Genomic DNA, 12,853 nt, shown 5'->3' with positions numbered 1-12,853 from the left:
ATTAAATTCATGAAGTCGATGAAACATCTAAAGGTGAGTCCAGACTATGTAGGTTACTTATAACAACACACGTGTTTGACATGTTATTAAGCCACACTACATGTTGCCATTCAAATATAAAGTGATGATATTTATAAACGGTGGTAGAACCGGTAAGGTGAGAATGCGTGTGGCGAAAAAAGGCACAGGTTCGAATCCCCACCACGGCCATGTACCAACCAAAGACAATTTTCAAAGTTATGTACATTCGTTTAAATACTAACCGATGCTCTTAAGGTGACGGAAAACATCGTGAGGAAACCTGCACAGTCTGGCAACTGGATGTGGAACCATGGTCGATCCAATACGGGTTAGATTACCCAGCAAAGGTTGCGGAGGTCAGATGGGAGTCGCTTCGTATACAAAATCTGACTCACCCAATCCAGAATCGATAGTCAAAGGTATACCCCATGCTCCTCTAGAGTGGTGAGGATGCAATTGGGACTAAAGCCAGGGGTAGAAGACATGTTGCCTTTGTCACTAATGGAAAACTTTTTATTTAAATTTAACATCCTATTTAAAAGCAGAACGATATACTACTGATTCAATTTCCAAAAATCGTTAGGACGCCATGACAAATTTCAGTGAAATCTATTTATCATAAATATTTTATCTTTAAATAAGTTTTTCAGATTTTCAGTCACCTTTTTCATTAAGTGTACCTATAAACAGGTATTCACTTATTATAACTTACATAGTCTGGACTCGCCCTAAGGTAAATATCACAGAATAAATTGTAAACAAACAATATTGATATAAATAACATACTGATCAACATAAAAAAACATTGAGTTGAATAAATAAAGATTCCTACAACAGTCCTACAGTATTGTCTTTACAAAAAAGGGTAATTATATGAAATAAATAACTTATAGTTAAATAAACATAACTAAATAAAATATAGTCGTGGCGAAAAATTACAAATATGTCTTTGAGAAGTATTAATTTTTTATCGTTACTTAAAATAGTTTATTTTTCTTTCGTTTTAAAAACGATTATTTCTTGTTATAATAGGCATTGTCTTTGATACTTTAAATTGGTCTAATAACTCTTTGATTTCATCGATAACCATAATTATGGCCTTTGTGTAACGTCTATGGAAGACAAGTTATTTTTGTATGACGTGTCTTTTGTTAAGATTACGATAAAATTCTCAAGAGCAACTACTTTCGGTGGGTAATGTTAATAAGGAAGGTATAATTTTGTCTTTTGTGTTTATACAATTGTACGCGACACGATGACCAAAAGGTAGATAGTCTAAAGGGTTTATAAGAACGATAGTGAGTTTGATTATATTTTTTTTTTGTAATTAAGGTATGAGAGTGTGTAGTCTATATAATATTTTGGTGTCTTAAGCTGATCAATGCAATGTGTGTTGGTCCACATTTTTTCAATGCCAATGTGGTTTTTCAGTATTTTATTTATTCTTTAATATTTCATAATTTTGCTAGTGAAAAATGTGTTTAAATACATCTTTCTGGTCATGCATCCGTTCTCTTATGTTGCGTTACGTGTCTGTAAGCAACGTGTTTTTCCCAGCGCGTCTTTCCATCGCGACACGTTACTACACGTCCGACACGCGTGTCTCACTAAGTGAAGAAGTTCACTTTTTTGCATAATTGTGAGCAAGTCTTCATTATCTGTACGGAACCTTTTATGCGGTTTTTAGTAGTTTGGGTGTCTAAAAACTAAGGAATATTTTAACATTCATTAAGTTTTAAAGTGTTGACATACATACATATATATGATCACGTCTTTATCCCTTACGGGGTAGACAGAGCCAACAGTCTTGAAAATACTGATAGGCCACGTTCAGCTGTTTGGCTTAATGATAGAATTGAGATTCAAATAGTGACGGGTTGCTAGCCCATCGCCTAAAAGAAGAATCCCAAATTTATAAGCCTATCCCTTAGTCGCCTTTTACGACATCCATGGGAACAAGATGGAGTGGTCCTTTTCTTTTTTTTATTGGTGCCGGGAACCACACGGCACGACGTGTCGACGTGGTATTTAACAACATTCTAGATTATACATCTGCAATTGGGTTCAAAAAATGTACCGACACACGCATATTTCTCGTCACGCATCCGTCCTGTCATGTTGGGTCGCGTGCCTGTAGGCGACGTGTTTCCTCAGCGCGTCCCTCGAGCGTGACACGTGGCTACACGACCGACACGCGTGCCGCCGTCCGGCGTGCGTTTCCATGTGCACGCGCAGGTTATATTGGTTACTGAGCCGCTTGTTGCAAATTGTACACACTGAGCTGTTGATCCGCCATTTTCTGTCGTAGTCTGTTTGTTCTGGTGTTAAATATAAATAAGGGTAAGTCGCGAATGAAATTTGATTGAGGAATCTAATCTCATTCTATGATTCAGTGATCTAACATGCTGGGACCGTGGTAGAAAGATGTAGTTTCTTCCTACCTCTTCAGAGAGAGAGATACCTATATACAGGGTGACTTTTAATTCAACTGCATAAATTTAACTGTTAAGTGTCCTCATCTAAAGGATATTTAAAAACGTTAATAGAAAAATATCAGTTCATATTTCAGAAGGTACGAAAAAAAATAAAAGTATCAAAATCCACGATCCTAAATACGTCATATCACCCCGGCCGGCGGAAAAGCGACGCGTAAGATTCAGAGGTCAACGACACAATTCATTCAGCTGAGCGATCTCGACAACTCTGTACTTTACTTAATCTTGATACTAGAAAAATAATTTATTTTTCAGACATTTATTTATGTTTAGTTTTAATTCCTTTTTGTAGTATTGGTTTTTAATAAAGCGTGTGACGTAGTTTTTGAGGGTTTTTTAAATGTGGAAATGATGACGTTTAATTTAAATAAAAATAGGCTCAGACGGCTCAGAAGCATGGGTATAGTCTATGTTTAAAAGGATGCAGTTGTTTGAAATGTCACCCTGTATATATACTCTGTATATATTTCTTTGTCTCTCTTTCTCGCAGAAGCAAATTTAACTATTTGTTGTATTTCTTCCCATCCAAAAACAATAAAAATACGGGTATTTCGCTTAACTTTAAATACCTAATGTTAGGTCAAAATGTCTTACCTATGCTAGCCACAGGCGCAGTAATCGGTGTGACACTAGGACTCCCAATCTTGTGCGTGCTATACAAATTCTGTACAATCTGGTCCAACTTGCTCAGTCTGTCTCTCTCACGCACGAAGTCGTGTTCTTTCGGCTCGTCGTCGTGTTTCGAATTGCTGTCGGACGTGTCCAAGATGGCGTCGTTTTTATGTTCCAAATTAATGGGCGAGGTTTCGTGTTCCAATGGTTCAGAGTCTGTCGGTGTGACGGCGGTATTCTGAAAACATAGAACTAACTACATACATACATACATATGGTCACGTCTATATCCCTTGCGGGGTAGACAGAGCCAACAGTCTTGAAAAGATTGAATGGCCACGTTCAGCTATTCGGCTTAACGATAGAATTGAGATTCAACTAGTGACAGGTTGCTAGCCCATCGCCTAAAAAAGAATCCCAAGTTTGTAAGCCTATCCCTTAGTCGCCTTTTACGACATTTTCATAAGAACTAACTAATGAACTATGTATAAAGCTTATGCTTTGGAAAATTCGTCGTTTGCGCATACTACGTCATTACTGCGGTACTGGTTCGCCCGTGAGTTTAAATGCACTTAAGTACATGCTGTTTTTAGTCATCGAGACTTCTTCTTCCGAAGGGAGGAGAGAGAGGGGTATGCCTTTGACCATAGACCCTGATTGAGCCGGGACTATAGCCAGGAGGAAGAAGTGATATTTGTTGTAAAGAAACTTACCGTATCGGCATCAGTTAGGCCAGACACCTTCAAGGTTTGAGCTAATCTTAGCAATGAAGGTAGGATCTTCTTAGAAGCAGTCACCTCGCCCGTGTACATGAAGGTGAGGAGGAGACGCAACTCCGCAGCATCACAGCCAAGAACTACCACTAATGTGTTGTTTTCTGTCTCTAGGTCCTGGAAAGAAGTCATAAAAGGCTTCAATATCAGTGTCCAGCAGATAAAAATTACACAAATATAAGTATATCACATTCTTTTTTCTATTGGTGCCGTGTGGTTCCCGGCATCAATAGAAAAAAGAGTAGGACCACTTCATATTTTACCCAAGGATGTCGTAAAAGGCGAGTAAGTGATAAGCGCTAGCAATCTGTCACTACTTGAATCTCAATTCTATCATTAAGCCAAACAGCTGAACGTGTAGTAAGTTTTTCAAGACTTACTGTTGGTTCTGTCTTCCCCATAAGGGATAAAGACGTGACTATATGTATGTTTGTATGTCTATCCGTTACGGAGAAGACAGCCATCAGTCTCGAAACAATAAAAGCCATGTTCAGCTGTATGCCTTTATGATAGAATTGAAATTCAAATAGTGACATGTAGCAACCTGTCCATCGTCCAAAAGAAGAATCCCAATGTTATTAACCTTTGAATTTTACAATGTGCACGGGTAGAGAAAACATACATCACGTCCTTATCCTTAACGGGTTATATAGAGCCAGTTTCGGTCAGAAATAAAGACAGTACGTATGGTTAATTACTGTAATTGAAATTCAGTAGAGATAGTGATAGACAGAGACTAAAAGAAAAATCTCAAGAATATAAGGCCACTGTAAAATTGCATTCATTTTTTACGCCATTTTTTCTGATCTCCTTTTCATACAAACGTATTCCCAATGTTCCAAATGATAATTGGTTTTCAATGGAATCCCGCCAAAGTACACAAAGTCACATATTTGGTCTTATAATTGGTTTTTAAAGTATGAAGCATTTACTTAGTCACATTTTAAAATTAAGGTATGTTCCATGAAAATCACGTCGGGGTCACCCTGTAGCGGGAGGGATGATTATGCTCGACCTCCACCAAAGGGAAGATCTCCCGCCAGGCTAGGTGTGATACCTGGGGAACCGCGCGACAGACGATGTTGAGTCGGAGGTTGTATTAAAAAATGTAAGTATACGGGACAAATTACACAGATTGAGTTAACCTCGAAGTAAGTTCGAGACTTGTGTTACGAGATACTAACTCAACGGTAATATATTTTATAATATATACTTACAAAGATAAATATCCAAGACCCAGGCCAAACAGAAAAAGTTCTTTTCTCATCATGCCCTGACCGGGATTCGAACCCGGGACCTCCGGTGTCACAGAGAAGCGTACTACCGCTGTGCCACAGAGGCCGTCGAATTTATATATCAATCCGTGAAATCTTTGTTTTTCATCCGTGAAATTTGTATGTTTACCTACCTACATAGTTACTTCATACGTATAGTCACGATTATAGCCCTTGCGGGGTAGACAGAGCCAACAGTCTTGAAAGGACTGATAGGCCACGTTCAGTTTTTTTGCTTGATGATAGAATTAACATTCAAATAGTGACAGGTTGCTTGCCCGTCGTCTAAAAGAAGAATTCCAAGTTTATAAGCCTATCCCTTAGTTTCTGATTTTATATGGGCTAGGTTGTTGAAGTAGGTAATATCTGACTAACCTAATCCAGGATCACACGCACCTTGGAATCTTCTTTATAGAGGAACATACTAACACTAGAAGGATGGAACTTCATAATACGACATGAATTAAGTAAATCTTTTTGTATCGGAAACTTAGTTTTTTAAATTACTTAAAAACTTAGATATACCTTAAAAAGTTGTGCAAAGTACTGACTGCATGAGGCAAGTACTATTTTATGGGCCTTCAGCGTGGTCCCGTTAGCGCTCAGAGTGACGTCAGCCAGGGCTCCAGTGGTCAGCATGCGGCTTAGGGCTCCGATTATACTGTTCTGTTGAATACAGTGATGCAATTTAGTGGAAATTTAAACTGCCCTGTATGTTAATTTTCTTATAAACGTAATTTCGCTTTCATCGAAGTACATTAGATATTATACTTATTTTATTTTATTTTTTTGTACTTTGTTACTTAGGTGGACTTAAGGCATTATCTATCATTCGAAATTGTGAATGTTTTACTAACATAGGTATATCATGTGATTATCCCTTACGGGGTAGACAGACTCGACAATATCGAAAAGACGAGAAGGTCATATTCAACTGAATGGCTTAAATGATAGAATTTATATTCCGATAGTGACAGGATGCTTCGCCTAAAAAAAGAATCACACGTTTATTTTTACCTTGATCCTTATATACCTCGACTTTTACAAATAGCATTGAAAGAAAATATTTTTTTTTTTTAGGAAATATATGAAAGCGAAAGTACATAATAATAACATTTATAGCAAAACAGCTACGTTACAGGGTCAGGAAAGCTTAACAGTTACAAGTAACAGACATAGAAAGCATAATTTAAATGATTATTATTTAAGTTTTCAGAGTATTTATTTTTTATTTTGCGAAAAGTTATAAAGCTGTAATATTGAAAGAAATAATATATAATACTTGTTATATATGTAAGCTTAGAAAAGTTAAAACGACAATGAAAGCTTTGTTTATTTTACGAAGCAACTGTACCACGAGAGAAGAAAATATAATGGAAAACTTGTTTAACTTTCTGATCCATACTAAGCAAACAAAGATTTGTATTTGTAATTTGTTACGTTTTTACTCATAAACGACAAGGTCTATTTTGAGGAAATTTTACGCAGAGAGAAGCACCTTCTGGAGTTACATAAAGAATTTTTCATCCTGGAAATTTTGCGGGTTCCACGTGAAATACGGAAAAACAAACATACTTTAACATTTGTTGTATGGATGAACTATATTGCTATACGTGCATAGAACGCTGAAAGCATTGAGGAGATGCCTGGCGAATACTTATTAAACTTACATAGAAATGTTCTTATGATAGATGCAGTTATGATGAATGAAAGCAGGTTGACTAAGCAGATAGGTATACAAGGAGAGTGTGGAGGGAAAGGTCGGAGTGGAAAGACCTAGACGAACGTATCTTGATCAAATTAAGGACGTCCTGGTAAAGGGTCAGGTCAAAAGTACCCGAAACCGCCGAGCTTGCATGAAGAGAGTTATGAATGTGGATGAAGCGAAGGAAGTATGCAGAGTTTTCGTTGTATAGTATCGCTGAGTTAGTATTCCATCCGCGGCAGCCATCATGTCCGTGACATAGCAGATAAATGCTAGAGCGCCACCTGCGTTGGTACAACCATGTCCTGCAGACTATCTGGGGAACAAATGTCTGGCCATGCACCCTCTGACGGGTCCAGGTAGTAGAGGGAGACCGAAGAAATCCTAGCTTGTCGCCGCGAAACCTATGCGTGCCAATGGTTTTAGAGCTGATGACGCGATAGGCTGAAAGAAGTGGAAAGAGAGGAGTTGGAAAGCGGACCATAGCATATACCCCGAGGCTTAATGGCATAGGGTGCAACTGGGAACACGCCAAGGTGAGAAAGAGAGTTTTCCATAACACCAGTCTCGGAATAACTTTGAGGCTAGCTCAATTTGTGTGATTTGTCCTGTATTATATTAAAAAGGTTGATGCAGCGATCTTTAAGTACATTGTAGCTTTTTGTACAAAAGTAGAAACTCACTGACTGATCAAAACAAACCGAAATTAAGTCATAGAAAGCTGAAACCTGTTACAGATTTTTAGAGAATTCCCTAAATTTAAATCGCGACTTCTAATCTATAAAGTGTAATTAACCGCCATCTACTAACACTTTCGATAACGCTAACGAAGTCTCAGGTGATGGTAATCACAAAACTCCCCTAAAAAATATTTCAAGAATTTAATTTTCTTTCGAAGCTATGTACAAGGCGTTATAGTAATAAAACAATGTTTGTGTGTGTACCTGAGGCTGTGTCGACATAAAATAAACTACTTACCTACCTGATGGTTATGCCAGCGTAAAGAAAACTGTTGCATATCATCATCCATAGCTCACAATAAAAAAATAAATAAAAAAAAGAGGGAAGCGAAAGCGTCACTCACTATCGAACGTGGCACGCACTCGAAGACAATAATATAATTGTTAACCGAATCCAGGCGACTTTATTTTCGGCTATACGCCTGGAAAACCTGTAGCTACCTATTTCTGGAGCTGAACTGTATTTATAAATCGAATGACATTCAGTCAGTGACGCGCCACACATACCAAATCCCATCCAAAAACAGTTTTAGTACAATGATTGGCATCATTGTTCGTTAATTGTCGATTGGAGCGATTTGCGATTCAAATTCCGAATTCGTAATTCATATTTTTTTTTTATTGGATATCGTTTGAATATTATTTTGGCTAGTGCCTCCAATATACATAATTATTTACGATTCACACATTTTTTTTTATAAAAATTAGACACATTTATACACTCTACAAATTTTTTAATTGGACAAATGTATGTTTATGCAAGTTTCTTTTTAATGTTGTAAAAAATTGTGTCCGCTATACTTGGATGACTCGTTCAAATTGTAATTTTAAAAGGTACGCCTTTCCGCTATTTTATTTGGAATGGTGACAAAAATGTAATTTATTCTTTGATCATGATATTTTGTAAACATGCTTGTATGTTTTTATTTGTTTGATAACGGAATATTCAGAATTTTAATACTTTTTTTCAAAATCTTTATAATATTTTAAAAAAGACAGTTAATTAAGTATTTATTCAGCAAGGCAAAGAGAAATGTATAAAAGTAATTATTTAAATCGTTAATAGGAGCAAATCGGTTTCAGAATAATTACATCATTTGGTCAATTTTACGAATTTGAAACTACATAAAGTTTTTTAAGGTAAGAGTTATAACATATGTTTTTGCCTTAAAAATTATATCCATCCTAAGGCACAGTAAAATTAGAATTAACAAGGCTGCATGGTTTTTAATCTGTGCCAGGCCATAACGTGTTCTGAAAAAGAAGTGAATTGAGGCGGGGAAAAAATATTCACTCAGTCAGTTTTCTAGAAATAATTTAAACCTAACAAAAAATAATGGAAGGAATGGAACTTTCTGAAAATATTAACGATCCAGATTTTTTCTCTAAAACAAAAATGGCTATTGAAAAAGAACTCTCCAATATAAAACAGATGGTTGACAACATTAATCAAATGCGAGGTATGATAATATAGTCAGTCATCGTTTATATTCCGTGCCGTTCCGTGTGGTTCCCGGCACCAATAAAATATAGAATAGAACCACTTCATCTCGTTTCCGTAAGAGGCGACTAAGGGATAGGCTTATAAACTTGGGATTCTTTAAGGCTATGGGTAAATAAATAAATAATAAAAAAACATATTCAATTCTATCATTAAACCAAACATCAGTCTTTTCAAGACTATTGGCTCTGTCTACTCCGCAAGGGATATAGACGTGACCATATGTATGTATGTATTGTTAATTAATTTTCCTAGTGTTACTTTGACTAGACGCAAACATTAATGATGGCACATATACATAATATGTATATATCAGTGCAACGTACGCGGGCAAGTTAGTAATACCTATTCTAAATGTGTAAAGGGTACTCAGAAAAGGACTTACAACATGCGAGTAGGTTTCCCAAGTTTACTACATCGGAGAACTTAAGTCTGTAGTGCCGGCCCTAGCATGAAATAAAATTTATTGCTACATTTTCTTTTTTAATAGGTACGTCCAAGATATTTTTATTTATAAATTTGTAACAAGATGGTAAAAGTAATATTAAACTATGAATTAACAAAAAATATATAAATATGAAATTTTGTAAAAAAGTGTTCGCGAGGTATTTATTAGTTCGCGGCAATAGACTAATAATATCATATTCGCAAGTTGCAATTTATGGTATATATATTGATATATATATAGGGAAGCACTTTAGTAGAGAGGATGTACCAAAATATGCACTGGGATAGGATTTAATGAGATTATGTATTTATTGAATGTGGGCTGAACTACGAGCATAAAAAAATTAATTTGTATTTTAAAGTTCTTTATTGTTGTTAAAAAGTAAAGGGGCGCTACAAAAGCAGGTCGCTTTTACATAAGGCTCTGCTACGGCCGGCCTAAATAGCTTCTGGTCAAGTGTATGGTGTATGGAAATACGATGTTTCAGAGCTTCCCTATACAGAACATTCGATTACTACGAACATTATTACGACTTAATTTGTTCAAAGTGAAACAGTTTAAATAACTTACAATTTGATTTGATAGATATTTTATTTATACCATACACAAAATATAAAAGGCACTCACGTCACCTTTATTTCACTTACGGGGTAGACAAAGCCAATTGTAAAACTGCCATAAGCTTGTGAAAGTGAGATTGAGAAAGAGTGCAAAGTTGCTAGCTAAGTGTCTAAAAGATAAATAAAAAAAATAAGCCTTTTCCTTGAGTTTCATATTTGCGCGTGAAGGGAACCAGCTAGTACAGTTTGCTACAGAGAAAAAATACACCTCGGTTACATAAAAACCATAGTGGCCAAGATTCTCTGCCGGTGATAGTACACACTATGTTTATTCTTCGCTACTAGACATGAAAGAAAGTGATTAAGACTTCTTCATCTTGGCTTTAGACCCGGTTATATACTCTATTTTGTAATGTAAAGGAAATTATTTTTACGGACTACCCCTCGGATCTTCACCCGGGGGAGTCTGGGACTCCTGGCACCTACCGCACTAAAACCTCTCCGGCGCTGCTTTCCTACCATTTTGAAGGCATCATGGGATCTATGGGACTATGCATTCTACCATGATGCCTTTTGGCTCCCTGGGGCTTTTTGAGGAGGACCCTGGGTTAGTAAGGTTTTGAACACGAAGCGACTTCCGTGTCCACAACCTTTGCAGAGGCCTCACTCATTGGATCATGGTATATCTGCACAAGATGAATGTGTCTTTTCCCTTATTCGTATTTACGACATACATGATAAATAGATATGTAGTGGTTCTATTCTAATGTGCCGGGAACCACACGGCACAAGGAAACCATAGAGTGTATCTATTTTTTTTACAGTAGAAGCAGCATATCTGGAGTCTGACCTGATGATGGCCATAGACGCTTCGACGTGGCAAGATATAACTGAACTGATCGGCCTCACGTCTTTGAAGAAAAAATTAGATGATAATATTTTATAAAACGAATAAATAAGAATTTATCATTGTACCTATCATATTTGTTTAATTTCTGATCAAGTTGAAATGAATCCTGTCACTATTTGAATCTTAATTCCATCATAAAGCTATACAGCTGATCGTGGAATTCGGTCTTTCAAGACTGATGGCTCTGTCTACCCACCAAGGGATATAGACGTGACTCTATGTATTTAAGTTTGGAAAGAAAAGTCTAGGGGGCCTAATTACTTAGTTACATAAACCACTATATCTATACCTACTTATCTATACCTACTTTGTTTCCATCTCTTTGTTTATCCAGAGCAGGTACCTCTATGACCCTGACTCTGAAATGAGTACCTAAGCTAAGTAATAATGTAGTAAAAACATGGGTACCTATATCCCATATATGACCTTCGGAACTACAGGAGTCAGGAAAAACTAACCCAGTTTGGATCATGGTTACACATCTAGCTGCCTGAAAGTGAAGGTTCCTTCATGATGTTTTCCCTCACTGTGGGAGCATCGGTTTTCAAACAAACAAATTTATTTTAGCCGTGGTGGAATTTGAAAATATTTAGTTTTATGGATTCGAACATATACAAGTTGGAACGGACACGCAGGCACTTATCAATCGATTACTGAATATTAAACTAACGAACGTAGTCAAAATTGTACAATCGAAGTTTAATCAATAAATTTGTATTTTTTTTTTTAATCAATTTATTTCTCTATGGACTTGCTAGAATTATTTAAAACTATATCGTTCATTGTGACAACAACACACTTTTGTTCTAACCAATGGCCCGCTACAATTTACATTCAAATAAAGAACGCGACCATCAAATTCAATTTTAGTTGCTTTTCCAATTGAAAGAAATTCCATTGCCCGCCATCGTAAAACAGTGACGCCGGCGCCCCTACCGGTGTCGTTCGGAACTACAAAACCCTTTGAACCGAATAATTCAGGACTGGCCGTGACAAGTTTTCTATTTGCTGCTATTGTAAGCGATATTACCAAGTGGTACGACTCATTTTACAATCGACAGCTGTTTACCTTTTGGCATGTGGAGCCTTCGCAAAGCGGCCACATAGAAAATGCTTTTTAAAAGAACTAAGCTGCACGAGACGTAGGAAATTGAAAATATATACCTATAAAAAACTCATTTTATTTACTGAAGTGATATTTATATTGTGGAGGTGAAATTGCTGTTAAGAATCCTACTAATATTATAAATGCGAAAGTTTGTATGTCAGTATGGATGTTTGTTACTCTTTTACGCAAAAACTACTGAACCGATTACGATGAAATTAGGTATGTAGGTAGCTGAAGACCCAGAATAACATTTAGGCTACTTTTTATCCCGGAGTTCCCGCGGGATTGATAGGGTTTTCATGCTGACGAAGTCGCGAGCGGCCTCTAGTTATTTATAAGTATATGCGGTTGTTAGTAAGAAAAAGTTAATATACTTCGGCTTATAAGGTATCATTCCTCTTATATGTACCGAAATCGATGATACGCGTAAAAAGTTCAATTTTCACGTTAAAATAGGTTAATATGAATTGATGAAACTTAATATTAATTTAAAAGGACCTTTGTAACGAATAAAATTACATAATTTTGTTGCTAAATTCTTTAGAAGACAAAGTCGCGGGCACAAGCAAGTAGTATTATTATGCCATTTAAGATTATTTCTATTTTCCGTACTGCGTGGGAGTTGGGCTAACAAACGCCTTCATAAATAAAAAAAAACAAAGTCAACTTTTTAATTTTCTTAAAAATTTATATAAACAGTTCTTTT

General features: G+C 36.4%; 1 protein-coding gene across 1 annotated transcript; it reads right to left on the bottom strand.

Annotated features, from left to right (window-relative positions):
• Window positions 1–671: 671 nt before the first annotated feature.
• LOC106138448 (broad-complex core protein isoforms 1/2/3/4/5) lies at window positions 672–7,910 on the bottom strand. Its single transcript, XM_013339599.2, has 5 exons — window positions 7,863–7,910; window positions 5,701–5,841; window positions 3,842–4,018; window positions 3,111–3,366; window positions 672–2,339 (listed from the first exon to the last, which is right to left on the bottom strand). Exons 1-5 carry the CDS (start codon window positions 7,908–7,910, stop codon window positions 2,119–2,121), a joined length of 843 nt encoding a protein of 280 aa, XP_013195053.2. The 3' UTR covers window positions 672–2,118.
• Between the last annotated feature and the right edge of the window lie 4,943 nt (window positions 7,911–12,853).

Source organism: Amyelois transitella, chromosome 20 (genome assembly GCF_032362555.1).
Source record: "Amyelois transitella isolate CPQ chromosome 20, ilAmyTran1.1, whole genome shotgun sequence".
Taxonomy (NCBI): domain Eukaryota; kingdom Metazoa; phylum Arthropoda; class Insecta; order Lepidoptera; family Pyralidae; genus Amyelois; species Amyelois transitella.
This window is presented reverse-complemented; position numbering and strand designations above follow the sequence as displayed.

Coding starts and splice junctions, on each gene's coding strand:
- LOC106138448 (XM_013339599.2), bottom strand. CDS start 7,910: ATGGATGATGATATGCAACAGTTTTCTTTACGCTGGCATAACCATCAG. Junction 3,367..3,841: donor GCCTAACTGATGCCGATACG/GTAAGTTTCTTT, acceptor CTATGTTTTCAG/AATACCGCCGTCACACCGAC. Junction 2,340..3,110: donor TGCGCCTGTGGCTAGCATAG/GTAAGACATTTT, acceptor ATTTAACACCAG/AACAAACAGACTACGACAGA.